Source organism: Durio zibethinus, chromosome 12, assembly GCF_047325235.1.
Source record: "Durio zibethinus cultivar Kanyao isolate XHJ-2024 chromosome 12, ASM4732523v1, whole genome shotgun sequence".
Lineage (NCBI taxonomy): Eukaryota > Viridiplantae > Streptophyta > Magnoliopsida > Malvales > Malvaceae > Durio > Durio zibethinus.
Genome location: NC_143173.1, coordinates 11086473 through 11107813, shown reverse-complemented (window position 1 = coordinate 11107813; position 21341 = coordinate 11086473). Strand labels below are relative to the sequence as shown.

At 28.5% G+C, this 21341-nt stretch overlaps 1 protein-coding gene across 1 annotated transcript; it reads left to right on the top strand.

The window, feature by feature from the left end:
• The first annotated feature begins 341 nt into the window (after positions 1-341).
• LOC111296265 (zinc finger AN1 and C2H2 domain-containing stress-associated protein 13-like) lies at positions 342-2824 on the top strand. Its single transcript, XM_022890467.2, has 2 exons — positions 342-699; positions 1823-2824. The coding sequence occupies exons 1-2, from the start codon at positions 601-603 to the stop codon at positions 2618-2620; spliced, it is 897 nt and encodes a 298-aa protein (XP_022746202.1). The 5' UTR covers positions 342-600; the 3' UTR covers positions 2621-2824.
• Positions 2825-21341: the final 18517 nt, after the last annotated feature.

The following is a 21341-nucleotide window of genomic DNA, read 5'->3' as shown; positions in this document are numbered from 1 at the left end:
GTATTTTAACTAATTTACTTTAGTATGTATTTTTATTGATTAATTAATATGATAAATGTACAAAAATCATCTCCAAAATATGCATGATCATAAATCTAAAAGGAATTTATTACAAAAATAACTCACATAAGAACCAAAATATATTTGTTTTGTACACACATACATATTAATAATATAAAAAATTACTCCTTCCATATTATTTTATTTTCTTCCTTGATTTTTTAAATGAGTTAAACAATGATTATTATCTTAAATAAAATCATAAAAGTCATAAAATATTTTAAAATAAAATTTGCTAATTTCTAATCATACATATTTCTCTTTTTTTTTTTTTTTTGAAAGAAAAAGGACGACAAAAGGAAGTTTCAACGATTTTTTACGTTCTATTTTCCTCGTCTTTTCAACTTTTCATTCCGCCGTTCCTTAGTTTCTCTCTAGATACGCGGAATTCGAAAGTTAAGTTTCCTTCCCGACCGAATCGTACATCAAATCTCGGATAGCCCCATAAAAAGAAATTCAATCCTCCTGATCTTATGCCTTTTATTTTTTCGTTTTAACCATTCGGATTTTGCTGCTTATTTGGAAGGGAATCGAATTACAATGGGGACTCCAGAATTCCCAGATCTTGGAAAGCATTGCAGCGTTGAAGATTGTAAACAGATTGACTTCTTGCCTTTCACTTGCGATCATTGCCACCTGGTACGTTCCCCCAATTCATTTCTCCTTTCCTTTTCTGGGATCTTTTTTATTCAATCTGTGGGAGCTTGGTTTAGCTTATGTTCTCGGAAAATGAAATTGGGACCTTTGAAAATTTTCCTGGTTAGCTTTGATATCTTGGTTTTATTGGATTCATTGCAGTTTTATACTTTAGATTTATATTGGCTTGTTTGTTACCTATAGACCCTGTATGAAAAAAATTCAGACCAACTTTTTAAAATTTGCCATTCTTTTAACAAAGGAGGCCGTAAAGGAAGGGTTGCAGGTGCTGGGTTTTGAATCTCATACTTGCTGGATGTTACTTTTTATGTTGGGATTTGAATCTCATACTAGCTGGATGTCATTTCTTAAATAGTGGTGGCATAAACCAATACCTGATTCATTTGAAAACTGCATCTAATATCAGATATAGGGAATCAAACATTCTACTGGCTTTATTAGAATGTTTTAGTTTTAACTAATTCATACACAATGTTTTAGTCTGATTCTGATTGCTAATTGTTTTTTCTTACTACTTGCCTTTTTCTTCTAAAGTTTCTAAAATGTAAAAGCTGAAAATTGTAATTGATCAAAGAGGAGGAAATTACTGGAAATCATGTATTGTATTATACAAAATTGAAGTAATGTATTTTGTTAATTGAAGAAAATTGCATTTTTAGCTTTTTATTCTTCAAAAATATCGTTTGCTTTTGTATCTAAACACACATTTTGCTCATAAAAAGCTACAATCAAATGAACTTTAGAGATTGACCTAAACTTCATATAGTCTCAATACTATTGGTTGAGAGTCTAATCTATTAGTCTTCAATGATAAGCTATTATGATAATATCTTTGCTGAGATAAGCTGAGAACCACAGTGCTCATGCATTGTAGCTCTGCTTATGTTCTTTGATTGCTCTGTAGTTTTCTCTGGTTATGTTATTAGAATATGTTGGACTTTAGGATCAGAACTTTCAAATAATTTATATCAGGCAAAAGCTTGAATCTTTCATTAAATAGTTTCTTGTGTAATGGATTGTTGTTGTCCAACCGGTTACTTTGTTAAATTCTTTTGGTGAAATTTCTCCTTTTTATTCCAATGGAATATAACAAATCTTTCAACAGGTCTACTGCCTGGAACATCGAAGCTACATTAAACATCACTGTCCAAAAGCTGATAAAAAAGATGTTACTGTTGTTATTTGTCCGCTATGTGCTAAAGGAGTTCATTTGATCCCTGATGAAGATCCAAACATCACTTGGGAGACACATGTTAATACTGAATGTGATCCATCAAATTATGACAAAGTCACAAAGAAGAAAAAATGCCCAGCTCCTGGCTGCAGGGAAGTCTTGACATTCTCAAACACTATCAAGTGCAGGGACTGCACCATAGACCATTGCTTAAAGCACCGTTTTGGGCCTGACCACAAATGTCCTGGACCTAAGAAACCTGACTCAGGTTTTCCGTTTATGGGTCTTTTAAGCCTGAGTAGAAAAGAAGAATCAAAACCCAACGGAGCTCCTGCCACATCCTCATCTAAGTGGGCAACAAGCTTTCTTAATGCAGCTTCAAGTGTTCGAGCCTCAGCTGAAGCAAGCATGACAAAATTGAGTAGTGAAATTAGTCAAAAATGGCAAATTGCAAGGGATGGAGTGGGGTTGAGTAGCAGTAGTAGCAGCAGCAGCAGCAGCAACAGTGGGAGTGCAGGGCAAGTGGAGGAGTGCCCACGATGTGGAGCAAAATTTTCTTCAGTTACAACATTGGTGGAGCATGTGGAGAAGGTACACGAAAGGAACAACCAGTCTCGAGTCTTTAAGACGTCTATTGATGTCTGCCCCAAGTGTCGTAAAGGATTTCGTGACCCAGTGGCCCTTGTAGAGCATGTCGAGAGGGATCACGGTGGCACTTCAAAAACGTAAAAAGTTTTGGCTGCAAACTATGAAGAGCATACTGCTGGTGAAGTAATTGTATCATCTTCTATTGTTTCCATTTTCCTGGAGGTTTAAAGCTTTAGAGTTGTCTTTCCACTTGGGAAAAAGTTGATGATTACCCATTTTTTGTTTGAAATTGGAATGGTATTTGCATTATTACACCTTGAGTTCGCATTAAGCAATTCAGATCAATCGATCAACACTTTCCCCCCTTTGTTATTTGATTTCTTCCAGGTTGGTTACCCAATAAGTGGATTTAAATGAGCGAAGCCTTCTTTCGAAGGACAAAAAAAAAAGTAAAATAAGTGATGTTTACTTCAATTACACAAAGGGAAAAGGTTAAGTAATTAAATTATTTCCTCAAAAAGTTTAAGTAAAATTCTTTTTATTAAGAAATTTGAGATTAATTTTTGGAGTATGAAAAAATTGAAATTTAAAAATCAAAATTTAATATTATTTTAATAAAAATATAATTACGAACTAAAAAACAACTATAATTAAATTGTTGAAATCTAAATTCAATATAAATTTGAATGAATAAATAAAATTAATTACCATATAAATAACAAAAAAACTCAACATCTATAAACACAATTAAAACTGTCCTGCTCTTTTTTTTCTCTAATTTATTGGACACTTCTTTCACGTCCAAAAAAACAAAAATTTCAGATTAAATTAGGAGATAGAAAAGTTGCTTTCTGGGTGTTTGTCTATATCTTTAATATTTCTTACACACCACTGTCTTAAAAGTCAACAATTTTTTTCTCTTTCTTTTTTTTTTTCTTTACTTTCTTTCGCTGTCCAATCAAAACCAATCAAAACATTTTTTGACTTTTCCACACCAAAAATTCCTTCTTCTCGTTGCTTTTCTATATTCTTTCTTCCTACACCAAATTAAATCCATACTCTATATTTAAAAAAAAAAAAAATGACCATTACTTAAGTCATCCACAAGTCTTTTTTTTTTTTATCCAATGTCCTGCTCATATCTCTTACACCTAATCCATCATTTCACCTTTTCATTCAAGTTTACTCAGCTTTTTCATTGCTTTTCTTTCTATTTTTTTTATCCTTCCGGTCTCATTTCTTTCCACATCAAAATAAAATTTCAATCGCCTTCGTATTACTTTTCATTCATTTTTTTTTTAATTTTTTCTCTTCTTTATTTTCTTTCCCATTCAATCTTTTTCTTAGAAATCTTGATTATGAGTAAAATCAAAGAACACAGATTGTAGAGATAGTAACATTTATTTATTCTAGTGTATCAAAGAATATAACCACATTTATTTTAATATCCATTTATTTATTTTTTTCTTATTTTATTCTCTAATTCATCCATAGCATATGGTGATTTTTTAATTCCAAATTTTTTAATTTTAGTTTGTAGAATTTTAGGAATTTTTGGCCAGTGAATTAAGAAGATATGATTGCTCAATGATTGAAAATGAAATAAAAATGACCTTTTCTTTTTTTAGCCTAAGCTTTTTGTTTTCTTATTTTTCAATTTCATTAGTTTATTTTTAAAAATTTTTTTATGCTTTTATTGTAGCATAAAAAAAATTCATTATTGCATTTTTTAATGTAAAGCACTATAAAGAAAGATCATGAAGAAGCAGGTGAGTTTGCGTGGATAATAGATGTAATTTGCTCTATCTAATATATATCTTTAATTTTCTCAATTGGTTTATCTACATAGTGTACCTATTATCATTCACTCAAAATATAATACAATAATAAAATTTGTCCTATTTGTATGTTAAACATATTTTCTATAATTGATAGTTTTTATTTAGTTGTAATTAATTATTGCCACCTCAAGCCATTGTTACTAGCTTGAGAAGAGAACTTTTTTATCATATGATGCTAGATGTTTTCAATGAATGTCACTTAAAGATTGAGTAATCTAACTTATTTCATTGATGTGTTAAGTGTTCGATAAAGGGTACATGTATTTTTCTGCACCTTCAAGCTTGGCTTTCATCTTTACTTTGTTAAATACTATTTCATTTTTTGGGCTTTAGTCATAGGAAAGACAATAGATATACAGTGAATTGATATGAATGAAAAGATAACTGGTCTTGAAAGGCTAAATCCATTACCAAGGCCAACAAAGTATGTGCTTACACAAAGAATGAATTTTTGCATGTTCATTTTTTGCATGACTTTTATTTGTTTATATAGCTTTCCAAGCTTCCATTTTTGGAAAGTTGATAGAACTTTGAGTGATTTGGATCAGAAGCCCAAGACTTTTCTCTGCTAGAATCATATTTGAGTGAGTTTCTTTTGATAGCTAATGATTTTTCAAATTTTTGAATGATTGGTAGCAAATCTTCTTAATGACCCCCTTTTACTTTGTAGAAGATTCTTCAACATTGGCAAAATTTCCAAAAATGGATTTTTTTCTAAAGGATGTATATACATAGGTTAGAACACGCTTGAAACTGCTTAACTTGGTAAATATTTCCTTAGCAACTTTATATTTTCGATGTAACCATTCCATCTTGTCTCAAAAAATTTCTGTGATTAAAATGCGCTTTAGGTTGTAAATTAAGTCTTAATTGGAAAAATAAATTTTGGTCCAAAGATTAGGAGCCCAAAATTTTATTTTTAGTTTAATTTTTAAGTTAAATTTTAGTTTTATTATTCTTGTTCTTTTAGTCAACCCATCAAAATAAAAAAAAGAGTCAAAAAACCAAAAAAATGTGGGATTTTGTTTTGCAAAAGGAAAGCTATAGATTCAATATTAAATTGCCTAAGGAAAATCTTGAATCCCAATCTATTGAAAAAAAAATAAAAATTACACAAAGAATAAAATTTTAATAAAAATCCTAGATTCAGGAGAGTTATATTTTTTCAAATTGAAATAAGACTCAATGCCTATAAAGGGACTCCCAATTTGTGATTGTGGGATAAGAAGCAATAAGCAAAGAGCAAAAAATTCTAGTAATCAGAGTATTAAAATTTTATTATGGGTTTTGATTATGTCTTTCAAAAATTTGATTTAATCTTTTGATGTTTCCGTGATTGATTTTTGGAAATTTAGTTTGGTATTTTCTTGATTTTTGGAGTTGGATTAGAATTTTAGTTTTTCTAGGATTTTTTTTGGAATTCTATATTTATTCTGGGTTTTACTTGAAATTTTCGATGGATTTACGATGGTCAAAGGGATTTTGTGGCTAGGTTCTAGAAAAATTTGGGAAAAATGTTAAATTTTTTTACATTGGTTGAATTTTTTGGCATCAAATATTGGAATTAGTAGTCGAAATCTAGAAATTATTTAAATTTCATGGTGGGTTTTAAAGACAAGGATGAGAAAACCAAAGCTAGAGAGAAAGAGGGAAAAGAGCCAGTCAAAAGAAAAAGGCTGGAATTATTTTTATATAAGCTCAAAACGACATCGTTTTACACCCTTAAGATCCGCACTTTGACTTGGAGTGGATCTGTGCGTCGACCTATTTAAACTTGACTTGATCACAGGTTTCCTCTTTCCTTTTCACTTTTATTTAATTATTTATTTTTATTTTTATTTTTATTATTGATTGAATTAAAAAAGGATAAGAAAAAAAAAAAACTTTGTTAAGACATTTATAATTTGCATGTTCTAGTTTTTTAGTATGATTTTCTTTTTTGATTTTTGCATGGTTTTTATAATATTTAATTGCATGCTTTTATTTTGATTTTTACATGATTATTATATTTGCATGATGTTTTTGCTTGGTTATTTTTGTATAATTTATTATGATGTTTTTTCAGGATTCATTGCATGATTTTTTTTATATTTATTACATGATTTTTGGCATATTTTTTAATTGGAATAATATTTATTTACATGATATCTTTACATGATTTTTGGTAGGATTTTTATATGATATGACATTCGCATGTCCTATTTTGCATGTTTTGATTGCATAGTTTTTCTTTGATATTATTTTGATAGAATTTTTGTATGACAATGTTGTATAAATAAATAAAAGAAATTGTGATTTGATTTTTGATAAGATATTTAATAAATCTGACAATAGAGTTTCTTCAAGTGAAAACAAGTTTGTCTTGAATACTCTTAAGGTGAGAAAAGTTTTTTTTTTAGTGAAGACTTTTTTTTTAATATTTAAATATCAAAATTAACATGAAAAAAATCATCTTTAATTGAGGTTTAAATAAGATAACATGTGATTACTGAGGTATCAATTTTGGGCATAATAGAATGTTAAAACCTTCCCTACATGTAACTGACTCCCAAATTTAGTTATATTGATGTTGAACAAAATCTATTCTTTTTAGGAACTTTTTATTTAAGCCTATGCCAACCTTAAAAAGTATAGATTCATTTAGATAGCCAATCACACCTAGATAAAAAAATATTGGTGGTGACTTCATGATTTTTGTGTCTAATGGATAGGTTTTCAGATTTAAACATTATGACACCGATCTACACAAGCATTAGTAAGGTCTTCTATATGAAGTGCTCCCCTTTAAACTTTATATTGATGTTCAACTATCATCTTCCTTTTTTTAATCATGCATAGCACCATATTATGGCTTGCTTATATAAATCTTCACTTTCTAAATATAACCAACCTAGACATCTTAATTTTTTTCCTATAAATGTATATTATTATAAAAGTTTATAAAAAGTTTCAATAATTAGACTTTGAAAGAGTACTTATTACTCTTTATAAGCTATATATATAAGTGTGTATAGCTATTTACGTGTCTCTTTCTAAATTGAAATATTGACAATAAACTGAGTATTGTTTTGATAATTATATACATAATTTTTCTTTGTTTTAATGCATATAGCTTTTTGTATTGCTTTTTTTCTCTGAACCCTAATAGTGAAGGTAATGTTTAATTATTTATTTTATATTTTTATTACTCATTTACAGATTATAAATTATTAATCATTAATAATTAGATTATATTTTCAATGCTATAGTGTTCTCTATAATAGAAATATAATGGAGACTACTAATTGAATTTACTAATGGCCAAAATGAATTATTTTCTATGTGTATACTCTAACCTTCATTGTTATCTATGGGTAAGAAAGGGCCACAAATGGAAGTTTTTGCATTTTTAATATATAGTACTAGTCATATAGTACATGTGAATTTAAAACAAACATTCAAAAAAATTATACAAATTTTTTAGCAAATATAGCTTTCTTATGGCTTGACAAACATTTCCCCCAATTCTAAGTTGACAGCAAATCATTTTTTATTTAATTCATACAATTTTTGACATAGAGCTAATTTTGCTATAGAAAGTGTATCTACAATTCAGCTACTAGATGCCATGATGTTTAAGCAAAGGTATTAGTTAAAAGATAGTAATTGAACTGATATTAGATGTTTGCTTTAACATTAATGTTTAATGGCCATTAGTTCTAAAATAGTAATATTATAAGCTAATGCCTTCTTTTTTTCTCTATTGTTTCCTATATTCTAAGCAAAATATATACTTGAAATAAAATTTCAAATGTATTGTATTTTTATTTTACATCTTTGTTTTTGGTGCTTGTGTTTTTTTTGAATAATTCAGCTTTATATTGCTTTAGTTTGCTAATTTTAGGCTTAGTTATTCTCGCAATCATATTTCTTTTCTCAATTTTGTATTTAATGATTAACACCCTGCATTTCTTTTTCTTTTTTTTTTGTTTTAAATTTCCAAGTATTGAAAAGGTGAAAGTAAAAAAATAGTGGGAAGCTTTTGAGGGGTTCGTTGTACATATTGTTTGAATATAGATACTTTCTTTCTCAATTTTTTTTGCTATTTCCTCCAATTGGTAAGCTTAGCTTCGAATTACTTTCCTACTATTTATATATATATATAGATTGTGATAAATATTGCCAAATAAAAGCTTGAACAACTAACCAATTAACAAAAAATTATTTAACAAATGAAACTGATACAAGATTCACTATAGAATCTGCGAATGAAAAAGGCATTCATAATCAATACGTTTAGAAGTCTAAACTTCTTGCTACTAAGATAGATTTAATGTAGTGAGTTGATAAAAAGGCCTTTATAGTTAAAATTTTTTTTTATCTTTTATGTACTTTTTATGACTTTATTTTGTAAGCTCTCTTAGAAAATATTGGAATGCATTATCAATGATAGTGATACTAACATTGAATTGTTTCATGTTCACATTTCTCAATTTCTTTTTCATTTTTAATATTTATCTTTGATCTTTACTGAACAAGAGATCCTTATATCTTCACAATAATTAATAACATATTTTAATTTTTAATTTTTTGCTTTTTACATCCTTATATTTTATTTCTTCCATTAAAGGAGAAAATTATCTATTAAAATAATTAAAACTGTCCCTAAATTCTTTTATTCTTTAATTTGCTAAATAGTTCTTTAATGTCTTAAAAAAATTGGAGAATACATTTGGGGATAGAAAATTTGCTTTATTTATTGAAGATATTTGGCTAAGGGAGAGGGGAAAAGTCTAGAAAGGATAACATTAGAAAAAAAAGAAGACTAATGGGAGAAAAGAATTTTCTAAGTGTGAGAGTTTGTAGAGGTGGCAAAATTTTTCATTAAAAAAAAAGATAAAAGCTTCAAAAGAAAGGATTAAGAAAAAAAAAGACCAATAGGAAGGAAGAGGTGTGGTGGAGAAAGAGAGAGATAAAGGGAAAAAAATGATGACTAAGTTTTTTTTCCCTCTAATATCTCTTTGAGGTATTTTTTTATCCCATCTTTATAAGTATTTTCTATTCCTAATTTTAGGGAGATTACACTTTTTTTTGTTAATTAATTGCTTGGTTAAGTCTGTAGATGAAAAAAATTAAAATCGTGAAAATTTTTACAGTTTCCCTTTTCTTATGTATATATTTTTGGTAGGATAAAGTTTTGGAAAATCAAATGACATTCTAGATGGAGCACTATTGGATAATTGAAATCAAAGAACAAATGGTATCTTTCTTATATATATATATATATATAATTTTGATTATATAATTGGCATTGCATTCAACCAGTCACAAACCTCGTCTAGGAGTAAATATATTTATTTTTATTTTAAAAGATCTAAGATATATAATTTTGACTATATATTATGTAAAGTAAAGGAAAGACATGCATGATCCCAAATGATGAAGGAATAAATTCATATTAACATTCACTTTTATTTTAAAAGATTTAAGATATTCAATCCTTAAATAGTGTGCATCTTTAATAGATGGCTTATAAAGCATGTTTCCTCTTTTTCATTGCATGTAATAATTATTTTGTCCATATATCAGTTTGATCATTAATTTTTCAAAACATGCCCTTTAATTATTACTCTTTAACATGTGTTATAACTATAAAAAACATGTATATATATATAGTTAATGTTACTTTCTTTCTTTTTGTATAAAGTAATATCTTACTATAGAAATACATTTTACTATTATTAGCATGGGCTTAATTTTTTTGGTCCTGTTGAGGTACAATTGTATGAATTTATATGATATTTTTAATTTTTAAGTATTTATATATATTGATAATTTATCACTTTGGTTTTTAGTTAATGTCTTTTTTTATTTTGTTATTACATTTATTTTTAAGTAAATGATTTCTTAGATTCTTTTAACTTTATTTATTATTTTTTGATAGTTAATAATAGTTTGAAATTTTTTTTATATAATAATACGATGAGATTATGAAAAGCCTTAAGGATTTGAAACATAAATAAAGAGATAGGGTTCATATCCTTTTTAAGTTAGTTTTGATCAACATTTTATTGTGGAAATGAAATGATTATTATATATACCATAACATTAGTTGATATAAGTTTCATTACACAAAGAGGTAAGTTTTATGTTCTTTTTAAGTTGATATTGGTGAATATTCTATGGTGAAAATCATATGAGTATTACATTGGGTGGTATTTATAACATTGCTAATTACCTCGTCCATTTTTTGACATTTCAATTTTTTTTAATTTTTTCTGACAAGCTGAATTTCAGAATGTTATAGATTACATTTTTACAATTGGAAAGACTTCATACTTAATAAGTTGATTAGAATTTCAAATTTTTGTTCAAAAGTTTGATCAAAATCCAAATCAATATGACTATGAACTTTTGAAGCTTTCTTATTATTTTTGTTGTAAAAAGATTTATAAGAAAAATAAAGCAAGTTGGTTAAAATAAATACATGATAGTTTGCCATTTAATTTTGATTTCAAACTTTTATATATATATATGTGTGTGTGTTGCAAAAATTTTCATTTTCAATGACAACTTTTAAAAATTAATGAAAAAAAATTGATTGATTAAGGATGTTACTTTTTTTATCGAAGATGCCAAATGGTGCTCTATGCCAGAAGAACCATGATGAAATGGATTTTGAGTTTTTAGGTAACATTAGAGGCAAAGCTTTAGGGGATTCAAACCAATGTTTATGAAAAATGAACCATTTCTATTGGTAGAGAAGAAACATACAATCTTTGGTTTGATCATGCTAATAATTTTCTATTACTACAATATTACTTGAACTAATTCTCAAATCAAGTAAACATCAAAATCTATCCCCTATCTCTTATATGTTAATTGTTGTTGCCTCACTTTTTTTTTTTCTTTTTTTAGTTAAATCCTTTAGTTTTCTTCCTAGCTTCAATCACAACATTTTAACTAATAAAATTTTACGTGATTAAATGTGAACTTGCTATTTTAAAAAATGTGATATGATGTTCTTATTGTAATGTAGGTTGGGTTTATATATTGTACACTATGTGCTCTACTTTTGCTCATAATGATATCCCCTATTTCATTCAACCAGTTTTTCTTTTAATAGTAAAACTAAATTGTTTTATCAGTCTTCTTACTTAGAAATTAGATAACTATAGACAATTAGGCTAGAATTATAGTTTAGGATTATATTAATCAATAAATTATGAATTAATGTAATGAAGATTATGATGTGGTGGAGTAGTACTGATGGTTGTAGATAAAGTTTTGCTTAAGTTTCTATTCATGTTTTTGTCTTATTGGTTTGTTTTTAATGATTGTTATTTTCTTTGCATATTTTTTGTAGACAATATCCCGATAAAAGAGATTAAGAGAACAGATGTTGCACCTATTCATGGATTCTTTTTATCAAGGTGTTATTGCTTCTCCAAGCTATTTAAGTCCAATTTAAACTACCTTAATTTTAGATTTTTTTTTATGCTTTGAATGTTGATTATTGAATATGTTAAAGTCTTATAATATTGCATTTTCACATGCTCTTATATTGATTGAAGTGCCATTTATATTCTGCTTTTATCTCTATAGGTTGTGTTTAAAAGATAAATTGTGTTTCACAATTGACAAAAAAGCATCAATAGTGCAATGCTTTTCTAAATCTCTAATTAGTTACTTTGATTAGTAGGTGAATAATTTAGAAAATATATGTAGGACAATTTTTTGTCATTTCATTTTCAAATTTATTTTGTATTTTATGTTTCTTGGATTCCTTTCATTGAAATCTCATAGAGGTAAACCTACAACATTAATATTACCATCTTTTTTGTTTGAAAGGAAATGCCACAGTCATAAATAATAGTTAAACCCTTTATGATAGCAATTATCAAACCAAAACATATGTGAATTTTTCAATCTCTAATGTTTTGCATATAGTATTTAATGTAGTTTTTTTCTTCTATCCTATAAGCAATTTTCCTTATCAAATTTATTTTTTATTTTTTATTTCTTGGATTACTTTTATTTTATGAAAGTAAACTTGTAGCCTTAATGACAGTCTTCATTTTTGCTTGAAAAAGATTAACATAGTCAATGCTTTGATATGACAATTATAAAGTCTCCTTAAAATCAAAGGTATCTCTCTATCAACTTCCATACCTAGAACCACAAAATCAACAAGCAAAATGAATTTATCTACTTTCACCATTACATCATCCACAATCCCTCGAGGATATTTCAATGACCTCTCAACTAGCTCTAAAGTAATTGAGGTAGACTTTGCCTTTCTTATGCCTAATTTCTTAAAATTTGACCAAGGCTTCAAATTAATAGTAGTGCGTAAGTCACATAAAGCTCTATCGAAGGTTATACTATTATAGTGTAAGGAATGGTAAAACTATTGGAATCTTTCAAATTTATAAGTAAGCCTATTTGAATCAAAGATGTGCACTCACTAGTAAGTACAACTATCTTCTAATCTTTTAGTCTGCTCTTTTGAGAGATAATGTCTTTCATGAATTTGGTATAGGTAGGCATCTGCTTTAATGCATCCGTAAAAAGGATATTGATATGTAACTTTTTAAAAGCTTTAAAAATTTAAAGAATTGCTTCTTTTCTTTTTGCTTTCAAAACTTCTGATAGAAATAAATGTAAAGCCTAGGTGGCTCGACTCTAGGAGGAGCAAGCCTAGATGAACTAGGTAACGAACTTTGTGTAGGTGCTTGAGGTGACTAAGTATAAACTACACTTTTATTGCTTTCTTGCCTTTTTCACCCTTCTAAACTAGGTCTCTCTCAAACTCATGCTCATACTCATCAACTACTGCATCATAAGAACCTACCTGGATCAGGCCACTAGCTACCTATTTCTTATTTCTAAGGGTAATGGCTTTGCACTAATTTTTCTCCTTTTTCCTAGGGTTTATTTTTATGTTACTAGGTAAGTTACCTTGGGCGAAAGTACTAAAGAGTGTAGCTAACTGACTTATCAGGGTCTTTAGGTTTTAATTAAAGTAGTCTAGTTATATAACATGGTGTTTTGAGTCTACATCAAAGAGGTTTGGGCTTTGAACAGGGAACCTAAATGATCCTCTATTGAGGTTTTCTTCTTAGAAGGTGGCATAAGTGGATATGGAGGTGTGTACTATTATGGTTGTTACTATTGTTGATATGAAACAAAATGGAAACTTAGAGGTTCTATGATCTAGTGTATTGGGCCTGTTGTGGTGCCTAAATAGACTGAACTATGATAGGATTACTACATTGCTGATTCCAAGCAAGGACTGTGTTATTCCTCTAGCTAGGGTTGTAAGTGGAAGCATAGAAGTTGTTGGGTTACCTAGGGTTTTATCCTAAATAATGGATGTAGACACCCCATTTTGTCCAAAATTTTCTTAAGATTGAAATACGTTTCGACCATAAAATTAGGCCTAATTGGGAAGCTTTAGGCCTAATAGGAAGATTTCAATTTCAATTTTTGGTTTAAATTTGCTTTTTCAAAAAGTCAAAAGTAAAAAAAAAAAAAAAAGGGTTAAAAAAATGGAAGAGGGAAATTGGGTATTTGTTTGGAAAATCCATCATGAAATCGTGTTTGTGTGAAATTGGCAACAAAATCAAAGCCTTGACCGGAATCAAGTTAAAAACCCTAAACTAAAGCAAGGCTTTAAAGGCAAAATCATGAATAAGATAAAGCATAGATGATCAAATTGGTGATTTGGGGAACTAATGCTTCCAAAATTAAAGTGAATTGAATCCCTTCCTAAACTGGAATTGATCAACAAGCAAAAGATAGAAAAAAGATTATATAAAAACATTTGACAAAAAAAAAGAAATTGTTTAGCAAATTAGAGGAGTTTAGGGTTTTTTATTCTATAGTTTCTGGAAATTTTAGGGAAAGAAGAATAAATGAAAGTTTTCTATTTTTTTAGGGGGTTCATCGTGTTTAAAAATTGGTTTAGGGATTAAAATTCTAGGGTTTTTTTTTTTTAGATTATTGGTTTCTGGGTAAAAATGAGAGTTTCTAGTTTCGATTGATCAGAGTCCTTTTTATTGGAATTTGGATTCCTTAGTTTTGAGTTTCAATCTAATCACTTGGTGTTAGAAGTACTAGATTTGCTTAAGCTTCTGGATCCCTCTGATGTTGAGGTTGAATTTATTGTTTTGGGGAATTTTTTGGGTTTGGATTTGAAGTGATAGGAAATTTTTGGATTTGATTGAAAAATTGGGTTTTTCTGTGTTCATGAATCTCTCAGTGAAGATTGGAAGATTTCGATAAGTTCACCTTGGTAGGAGATAGTGGTTTTTGGGTTCATTTGAAGATTCTAGTGGCCGATTGAAGATTCCGACACTAGAATCTAGGTTCTTGGCTAGATTTTTGGAAACTTTAAATTTCTATTGAATGTTTAGAAAAAGTAAACAAAGAAAGAATTTTAGAGAGAGAATGATTAAAAAGATTTTGAACCAAAGAAAAATTTTGAGCTTTTTATACCCCAAGTAAAACAACATCATTTTGTGGAGGCGGGATCTTCACCCAAACTCGGGGCGACCCACATGTCAACTCGGTTGAAACTTGCCCAATTCATAGGTTTTAATTTTTTTTCATTTTTGTTATTTTCGATTTTGATTTTGATTTTGATTTTTTTCTTTCTTTATTTATTTATTTACTTATTTATTTGATTATTTTTTGTGTTACATTATTATTATTATTATTATTATTATTATTATTATTATTATTATTATTATTTCTAATTAAATTAAGGAATGAAGAAAAGAAAAAGAAAAATTGATAATGATGCTTTATTTATTTATTTATAATAATAATAATATTATTATTATTTTTTGATGATTATTAATTAATTGCATGATAATTTATATTGATTGCATGGTAATTGATATACTATATTATTGCATGATATTTTTTACATGATAATTTTTGTCTATTTTAATTTTAATTTTTTTTCAAATTAAAAAAAATGGTTTTCACAAAAAAAATATTTTTGAATCCTACCAAACTATTGAAGGATTTAAATCTTGAATTAAGTTTTACCAAACTATTGGAAGACTTAATGGATTTTCTTAAAATATATTTTTCACATAAAATGCTATCAATTGATTGAAGGACATTTTTAACTATAAACCTGATTTATAGATATTTATTTTTAGAAGTAAAATTAAATGAATCCGACGATAGAGCCTTTTCAAAGTATGACAAATAGTCTCCTTAAATACTCTTGAGGTAAGGAAATATTCTTAAATTATTACTAGCATATTAGAGTAATTTAAGAAAAAATTTCAATATTAAATTATTTGGTAAATTTCAAACATGTTTTAAGACTTGGATAACTTAAAATTAGACTGGTACCATCTTTTGGATGGGTGCTGTGAGGGTGTTATAACCTCCCTTATGCATAACTGTACTCTTGAAACTAAATTTTGGTTTTATGGACTAGAATTTACTATTTAAAGATACTTGAGTTAATCTTGGGACTACTCCTTAAATGGGATAAATTCTGTCAGATGGCCAATCACACCTAAATAAAAATAAAAGATTGGCAGTGACTCCTTTAATCCATGTCTAGTTGTAAGTCTACGGACCTATACGCTATAATAGTTTGGCGACTCCACTAGAAATATTGAGAGTCAAGCCAGTAAATAATTTCTTATTATTCAAGCCTAACTTAATAAATTTAAGATTTTTTTCCTTTCTTGTTTGTATTTTATTTATTTATTCATTTTATATATCCATTATTTATTTGCACATGCATAACATTAGCTTTACACCTGAGTTTTGTCTCTTAGGAGGGAGTAAAGAACCTACACCTTCACAAGATTTCATATCTCCATATGAGCTAGTGAAAAACTCTCACTCAAATTGAACCCATTCCTTTTGTATCCTATAATGGGTGAGGATTGGGGTACCTTACTAGTCTATAATAGACAATGATGTAAGAGACAATTTGAGAATCCTTAGATGGTCAAACCTTTGAACCTAGTATGTAAATAAACCATAAAGGTCCAAACCTAAGTTAGAGTCATGCCTTATCTTGTGTTAGAAAATCCTAAATAGGATATATGTGGGACATTTATTCTGCTTGTAAATTTATATATTTCTTTATGTTGGCATACTAACCCTTTTGGTTGTTTTTTGTATATATTATTCTTTGTATATATCATGTTTATTAACCCTTTTTCTTTTATTGTATATGCATGCATTTACATCATTAATTTCTTCTTATTGCATTCATGCATTTCTGCATTCAATCTCATGCATAATTGGAAGGTTCCATAAACATCACTTTATATATGCACCCTAATTATGGTAAATCAAGGTTCAAGGATAGCTTGACCAACTCACCACTAATATAACACTTGAGCTTAAGTCAAACAAATGGAGTAAGAAAATGCAAGCCACCTTGAAAAGTTAGAGTAGATTTAAGAAGAAATCAAAGAGGAGTTTAATAAAATCCTTAAAGTAATAAGCAAGTTGAATTAAGGAAAAATTGTAAAAGAAGATGCTAGACCTAATAAACATCTATTGCGGGATATTGTTGATCCTCTATATCCTCCTAGTCATGGCCCACCTTAAGCCCGGTCTATTCAGCACTTCATCGCAACAATTCATATTCCCTATAAGATATACTTATATAAGAATGCTATCTACACCAACTCAAGGGCAATTTCAAAGTTTTACTAATCTTATCTTCATTGAAAAGGTAGTAGAGCCAGTCTCGATTTGTAATTTAGATAACCTCAAAGAGAATGAGAAGCTGAAATTAAAGGCGGTTGAAAGTTTGGATGATTCTAAAGTTGGTCATTGTTAGAGGAGAAACTACAAGCTGTGAAAGGCATTAATTTTTACGGTTCTATAAAAGCTACTAGGCTTTGTCTAATACCAAATATGGTGATACCCTTAAAGTTTAAGGTACTAAAGTTTTGAGAAATATAATGGTACAAAATGCCTCATCACGCATGTTATAATGTGTTGTCGTAAGATGATAGCTTATGCCAGAAATGAGAAGTTACTTATGCATATATTCCAAGACAATTAATTGGTTTTACTATAAAGTGGTATGTCTAGTTGGATAGGACCCGCACCCGATCTTGGAAGAATTTGACCTGTTCCTTCATAAACCAATACCCTATGTTCTCGATATGAACGGAGAAGAAGGCAACGAAGTCCTTCAAAGAATATACCCAATGATGGAGGGATATAGCTTCTCAAGTTTAACCTTTTCTGACTGAGAAAGAAACAACTATTTTGTTCGTAAGCACCCACCCTATTATGAGAAGATAATAAGGAATGTAACAAAGAACTTTGCTAATATGGTGATCTTAGGGGAGATTATTGAAAATGCCATCAAGAGTGGCAAGCCTAAGGAAGAAGAAGCCAGTAGTGCTAAGAAAAGTAGGATGCCTAAGAAGATGAAGCCTAAGCGGTGAGTTTTAAAGGGCAATAGTTCAAAAGTTATGCTATATATCCATGATATGTTCATCCTGCTTACTACCCGGTAGTTAATAATATTGCATAAGTTCCTTACCAGCCTTATTTCCCAACCATGAATAACATTTACCCAAGCCCTTATCAACCAACCTTTCAAGCACCTGCATATAGGCCTAATCTTGTTACTATACCAATTTCAGGGCCTAACAATCAAGCGAGTAGTTTAGGAAGATCCAATGGCAACCTAAAGAGAGCTTGCATTGATCTTATCCTTATAACATACACAGAACTATTTCCAAAATTGGTTAAGAATGACTTGGTATCTCTAGTTTTTTTGGAACTATTGAAGCCACCCTATCCCAAATGGTACAATGTTAGTGCCACATGTGATTATCATAATGGGAATGTGGATCACATTATAAAAGCTTATCCTACTTTCAAGTATAGGGTACAAAGTTTGATCTAAGCAGGCTCGATGAGCTTCAATGAATCAGGAAAATTGAATGTCAATAAAGACTTTTTACCCAATCACCTAGGGGCATAATTTTGAGAAGGCTGATTGAAACTATTTATCATCTTAGAATTTCTTCAGAATATATATCTCTTTTATGTACTTGAATTTCACCTTATTTTTTATCACTTTAATAAAAATGGCAGATTTGATGCATTTTCATGATTTTTTTTTGTGAATCACTGTTATATACTTTTATCCTTTCCCATATTCATTCATTAATTTTTAATAATGAATGTTCAGACAATCATGCTAATAATTTAAGAATCGATTTTAAAAATAGCATTCATGATGATATATTTGATAAATTGAAATTTTTTATTCATTGGGACTGCTAATTAAAAGATGACAAATCTGACAAAGAATTTCACTTGTTGAAAGGTGAAAGTGATGCAGTATATGATCTTTGCAATGGTTCATTCATAAGTCTATTTTTAGTCAATCAATTTTCTCATTGAAAGTATTCATGTTGGAAATGATAAAATGGCTATTTTTCTTCTACCTTTCACAAAAAGAGTAAAATTATCCTTTGCTACCCTATTTGAACTTGTTGAAAATTTTTTTCAAAGAACCTTAACCAAGAATCAACCCTACATTGGGGGTAAAGTTTGGGAAGCTTGTTTATCCTTACTAATCCTAGGGGCAAAACTTTTTTGTGCTCAAATTTTTTAAAAAACATAATAAAAAAAGAAAAAAAAAAGAAATTCATGGGGCAAAATGTCAAGGTGCCCTAGGTGGAAAGAAATGATCCTTGATTTTGATTATCCTTGAAATTAGTTTTGGCTTATTTTATCAATTTTTTTCATAACCCTTTACCCTAGCCTACATTACATCCCTTAAAAGTCCATTTTGATCGAATGTGAATACTAGAATCATAAATTGAACTAAGCTAGATTTGTCATTGGATTGTTTAGGATTTTAGTGTCATTGATGGACCACAGGGAAAAGAAATTAAAAAAAAAAAGATGAAGAGGAGACGTAAAAAAAAACAAAAAAGAAGACTTAAATTGAAAACCTGAAAATGCGGTTTAAGTGAAAATGGAAACTTGAAAAAATAGTTTCATGTGAGGGTCCCAAAAATAAAGATGATGATTGGTTCAAAGATGTAGATAATGATGGAATGTGTTTTTGAAAGCGAATTCTGACTTAGAGTTCAAAATTGTTTGAACAATTATTATTTTGGATTTTAATACCCCATATTCATATTATTTTACTTTTGTTCGCCTTTAATTTACTATTGGCTAGACTTCCTTTTGATAATGAATACTCATTTTTCTTGTTTGCATTCCCTGAATGAATTGAGAAAATGTATAATGTGTGTTATAAATTGGAATGGTGATAAATAAATGAATGACAACATTCATAAAAGATTTTTCCATTCTTTTGAAAGAAATCCAAGATGATAGAAGTCAAAGAAGCCTGAGAAAATTATTTGAAAAGGGCAAATAAGGTGGCCTAAAGATGAATATAATGATGGATTGGTCAACATAACCTATGAGTTATGACCAGATGAGGAAAATGACATGGATCAATTGATGAAATTTGTTCTAAAATCATTAATGTTGAAAAGCTAAAAAGTAATATATGAGATGGAGTCTTGAGAACCTTGTTACTATAATTGAAATTTCATGGCATTGATTTAGTGACATTTGCATTACATACATTGTGTTTACATTGTTTTTTAAATCTTTGATAATTGCATTTGCTTCATGGCTGGGGCATACATTTGCATCATGTAGAAAACATTTGAATCATAGTATGACATTTGCAATATTGTTTAAGGCATGCATTTGCATCGTTTATTGAGAATCTGGATTGTTACAAACATTTGCATCATGACATTTCCTGTACACAAGAATTTGACTTTGATTGGAGAAAAATTTTGACTTTTGAATCATCGAATGAAAAAGATCTTTCATGATGAGATTTTTTTGATAAAGAAAACTTTTCAAACTTTTCAAATATAAAGCATTTGCTTCAAGTAGCTTTTCAAATAAGAATCTTTCAAATTTTGGATGCGAAACCCAAAATTTTTTTTGAATGAGAATCTCTAAACTTTTGGATATGAAGTCATAAAGTTTTTGAAAAAAACTTTAAAAACTTTGGATATGAATCTCTAAAATTTTTCGAATGTGAATCTTTGAAATTTTGATGTGAAACCCATAAATTTTTCAAATAAGAAGTTTTAAAATTTTGGTTGTGAAATATTAAAGTTTTTAAATGTAAAATTTTGAAATTTTTGATGTGAATCTTTATGTTTTTTGAAGGAAAATTTTTAACTTTTGGATGTGGAACCCAAAAACTTTTTGGATGAGAATCTTTAAAATTTTGGTTATGAAATATTAAAATTTTTTGAAGGTGAATTTTTGAAATTTTAGACGTGAAACCCAAAAATTTTTCAAATGAAAATCTTTGAATTTTGGCTGTAAACCTTCAAAATTTTTATGTGAATCCCTAAATTTATCAAATATAAAACTTTGAATTTTGGATGTGAACCACTAATAAAAATCTTTTGAATGTGAATGTTTGAATCTAGGAATTTTGGCAATAACAAAATTCAAATTCTTTCAATTATGAAAATTCCTGCAAACTTTAAGTTCTTGAGAATCTGAAAAGGTTGAGAAATTTTCATCTTTATGAATTTAAAATTCTTATAAACCTAAATTTCTTATGAATCTGAAATTTTTGTGAACCTAAATCTCTTGCGAATCTTTGAAGTTTTTACAGAGCTGAAACTCTTACGAACATGAAATTCTTACAAATCTAAATTTTTGTGAATCAAAATTTTTACAAATCTTCCATTCTTGCGAACCTGAAAACTTTTGCAAATCTAAATTCTTGTGAATTTTCTATTCTTGTGAATTTAAAACCTTTGCGAGTCTGGAACCTCTATGAAATTTGAAACCTTTACGAATTTGAAACGTATACAAAACTTGAAATATATGCAGAACCTTTTATGCAAACCTTTGCAAATCTTGAAACCTTTATGGATCTTGGAATCTTTGATAATCTTAAATCATTTATGAACTTTTAGAACCTTTGTGAAATTTTGAATTCTTGCGAATCTGAGAACCTTTAC

Excerpts from the sequence above, each read along its gene's own strand:
- LOC111296265 (XM_022890467.2), top strand. The coding sequence starts at position 601 with ATGGGGACTCCAGAATTCCCAGATCTTGGAAAGCATTGCAGCGTTGAA. Across the intron at positions 700-1,822 it reads CTTGCGATCATTGCCACCTG|GTCTACTGCCTGGAACATCG; the intron begins GTACGTTCCCCC and ends ATCTTTCAACAG.